This window comes from Zea mays, chromosome 1, assembly GCF_902167145.1.
Source record: "Zea mays cultivar B73 chromosome 1, Zm-B73-REFERENCE-NAM-5.0, whole genome shotgun sequence".
Classification (NCBI taxonomy): Eukaryota; Viridiplantae; Streptophyta; class Magnoliopsida; order Poales; family Poaceae; genus Zea; species Zea mays.
In genome coordinates, this window is record NC_050096.1 from 23,304,671 (window position 1) to 23,308,051 (window position 3,381).

The following is a 3,381-nucleotide window of genomic DNA, read 5'->3' on the forward strand; positions in this document are numbered from 1 at the left end:
CGTTGCCCCCCGTCACGGGATTCGCCCGGACCACACGTAACAGTTGCGTACGCCCCCGCCACGGGGGTCCGTCCCGTCCCCTTGCCTCGCTGTCCCGCACGTGGTCGCTCCCCGCTCCGCCTCTTCCTCGCCGACGCCATGGCCCCACGACACGTCCCCCCACTTGTCAGCGAGGCCGCCGCGCCCGGTGCGGGGCCTACCGCCGGCTCTCCTCCGCCTCCTACTTTAGTAGCAGTACCCCCGGCGCTAACACAACACAACACAGCACCGCTCGTGTACTGCCCGCTACTCTAATTTGTCCTCTACACTTGACCACTGCAGCTGGCTGGCTGGCTCGTGAGGGATTCGTTAGGGGTGGACGGGTGGGAGAGTAGAGAAGAGCGTAGACAGACAGGGACGCCGCGTACGTGCGGTGTGGCATTGTTCGAGGGCCGGCAGCTGTGCGGTGGGGGAGGAATGGACGAGAAGCTGGCGATGGCGATGGCGGCGGCGGCGGCGAGCTCCGAGTGCAGCAGCGGCTGCCAGTCCGGCTGGACCACCTACCTCGACGACCACACCTCTTCCTACTCCTGCGGCACCGCGCGCTTCAACGGCAAGCCGTGCCAGCCGTACTACTGCGAGTACTACTCGGAGGAGGACGACCTGTCAATGATCTCCGACGCCTCCTCCGGCCCGCGCCAGCACAGCTCCGCCGGCAACGACGTCGAAGGTGGCGCCGCCGCTGCGCACGCCAATGCGGAGAGGAAGGGGAGGCGTGAGGAGACGGCCGCCGCGGCGAGGCGGCAGAAGAACAAGAGGGCCGCCGCCGCCGCGGCGTCGTCTCTGCTCGAGGACACGGCCAGCTCGCCGCCCTTCTTTGTCTACTCCAAGGTAGGGTGGGTGGTAGCACGTGGCGTGCCCCTGCCCACGCGTTGCGCGTACGCGTCGTGCTTGCAATCCCACCTCTGTCCTTCGTGATTGGTGACGACGCCATGTATATGCTCCTTAATTTCCCAGGCGACGAGCTCGGGGGAGGCCAACGGCGGCTATGGCGGCGCTGATGATGCCCAGATGACAGAGATGGGCAATGCCGCCGACTTCTCGTACGCCTTCTCCACCACGACGGGATTCAAGGTGCGCCACCCACTACCCCCGCAGCCGTTCGTTTGCGCTCGCTTATTACACGGTGCCGCGACTAATTTCAGTTTTGTTGTGCATTTTCCTTGTTCTTGCAGTCTCCCTTAAACGGGGCTGCTTTGAGCGGCTACATGCAAATGCAGTACTCCCCGGCCCCCGTCAAGCCGATGCCCAGACGACAGGTGAGTGTGAGTGAGCAAGCATTCCTTCCAGTTTCCAGCATGCAGCGTGCTGCTCTCTCTTTCTTGTTCAGACAAACAAGTCACACACACATATATATATAGCCGCCACCATCCTTGTTGGATTCGCAAGCTTATAAAAAAAAAAGAAAACATTTCTGCAGGTGTGCAGAGATGCGTCGGAGAAGAAGAGGTGGTGACTGCCTGCCCGATGCCGGTTGGACTTTGTCCGTGCTCCGCGTCTTCTTCCTCGCTCGGCGGCTCTCTGTTGTGTACCTGTCCCAGAAAAGCCATAGGAGATGGGCAGGCAGGCTCGAGTGCGTTTGCAAATCTTCCCCGGATCTCCAAGAGATCTTCCCTTGCGTTGCGATGCGTCTATTAATCTCCACCTGCTTTGCCACCTATCTCTCTCTCTCTCTCTCTCTGCCTGTCTGTCTGTCCCATGTAGTATGTTTTTCTTCTTCTTTCACGGTGGCTCTCTGCACCTGTTGTGTTCCTATCTCCAGTTAGTCTCCCACTTTTTAGCTGTCATTGCAGTGGGAAACAACAACCTGAGGCAGAACAAAAACAAAACATGCGCGCCGACGTGAAATCCCTTTTTGCACCTCCTCTCCTCGCGGTCATACATACTGTTTGTTTGTTGTATTGTAGTATGTGCGTGATCCTCTCCCGGAAGCCGGTAGGAATAGTAGGAGTATCCTTTTATTTTATTTTTTTCTCTCTCGCTCGCGACGGCCGAATTTTTTGTTTTTGAGTCCTTTTTGTGTCAAAAATTTTCAATTAGACCCCCAGAAAACTTAAATGCAATTTTGGACCCATTTCTCGGCGCCATGAGCTATGGCGCCGAGTTTACACATCTCGGCGCCATAGATCTTGGCGCCGAGCTACCTGCCGCGCTGTCGTCTACGAGCTGACGCGGCGTCGACGTGGCACCGAGCTCGGCGCCAAGATCTATGGCGCCGAGCTCGAATATATAACCACAAAACTTGTCTAGCTCAGTTGGCAGAGCGCAAGGCTCTTAACTTTAAGGTTGTGGGTTCGAGCCCCACCGTGAACATATTTTTTTGTCTTTGTCACTGATTTGTTTTTTATTGTCCAGATTTTTTTGTTTATGCCACTGATTTGTCCGTGCGTTCAATATTTTTTGTCTTTATCACTGATTTATTTTTTATGTAAATATATATTTATGTAAATGTATTTTTTAAACAAATCGGTACTACTATTATGTTTCAAAAATAAATAACAAAACAATTATTTATATCTACAGTTTTACAAGATTAACTTAAACCTCGTGAAAACGACATGGAACTATAAAAAAGAAAACATGTATATTAGGCTTTTTTGGTTCACTGCGGAACTTGCCACAATTTACGTAATTTTTATATTTAAGATTAGTTTTTAATTCGAATGAATAACCTTAGACAAAGTATGATGTACTTAGCCAGAAACCAATCAACGGGTATATGTTGTCATGATGCCTGTAACCGGCAATACCAAACCCCACCAGAGACACGCAACGCGGCACCACTGTGACGAGAGCACAAACAGGTGCGTGTCGTCGCCTATTAACCTTCCGCCCGCTGCGCCGCTGCTGTCTTGGCGGTCACCGAGACTAATTCGTATGCTGTCATCTATACGCCACCGATCAAATCTCCTTTCTCGCAAAAAAAAAATCATTCATATATGACGCAAGAACACACATCGTCACGGACTCACGTCACTAGCAAAAGCCTCTTTTCCACACCGCATCTGTCTCGCTCAAAAAGTTTAAGACAGATGTGCCTTGTCTGTCACAAAGAAAAATGATAATTTGTTAGATTAGTTAGACTTATCCATAACTAGTCTACTCCCGCCATCTCACTGAAAATAAGTTTTTGTTGTGTAAGTTTATTGTGAAAACAAATTCAAATATATATCTAATAGTATTAATTATGTATTGTAAATATTAATGTTTTTTTACATATTTAGTCAAAGTTAAAAAAACGTTTTGATTCATCGAAAAAACGAGAACATCACTTATTTTGATGGAGCAGAGCAATTTATTAAGAATATAAAACCCACAATTAGTGCTAATTGAGAGTGTGAT

The 3,381-nt window shown here is 50.7% G+C and overlaps 1 protein-coding gene across 2 annotated transcripts; it reads left to right on the forward strand.

The window, feature by feature from the left end:
• Positions 1-241: 241 nt before the first annotated feature.
• LOC100192806 (uncharacterized) lies at positions 242-2,359 on the forward strand. Of its 2 annotated transcripts, none has more exons than XM_023300156.1 (4): positions 242-870; positions 997-1,113; positions 1,215-1,298; positions 1,445-2,359. In XM_023300156.1, exons 1-4 carry the CDS (start codon positions 457-459, stop codon positions 1,493-1,495), a joined length of 666 nt encoding a protein of 221 aa, XP_023155924.1. In that variant the 5' UTR covers positions 242-456; the 3' UTR covers positions 1,496-2,359. The 2 variants fall into 2 exon arrangements, with proteins under 2 accessions (XP_023155924.1, NP_001131471.1); NM_001137999.2 differs by having other exon boundaries at positions 269-870; positions 1,460-1,887.
• The last annotated feature ends 1,022 nt before the right edge of the window (positions 2,360-3,381 follow it).

Excerpts from the sequence above, each read along its gene's own strand:
- LOC100192806 (XM_023300156.1), top strand. The coding sequence starts at position 457 with ATGGACGAGAAGCTGGCGATGGCGATGGCGGCGGCGGCGGCGAGCTCC. Across the intron at positions 1,114-1,214 it reads CCACCACGACGGGATTCAAG|TCTCCCTTAAACGGGGCTGC; the intron begins GTGCGCCACCCA and ends TTGTTCTTGCAG. Across the intron at positions 1,299-1,444 it reads AGCCGATGCCCAGACGACAG|AAAACATTTCTGCAGGTGTG; the intron begins GTGAGTGTGAGT and ends TAAAAAAAAAAG.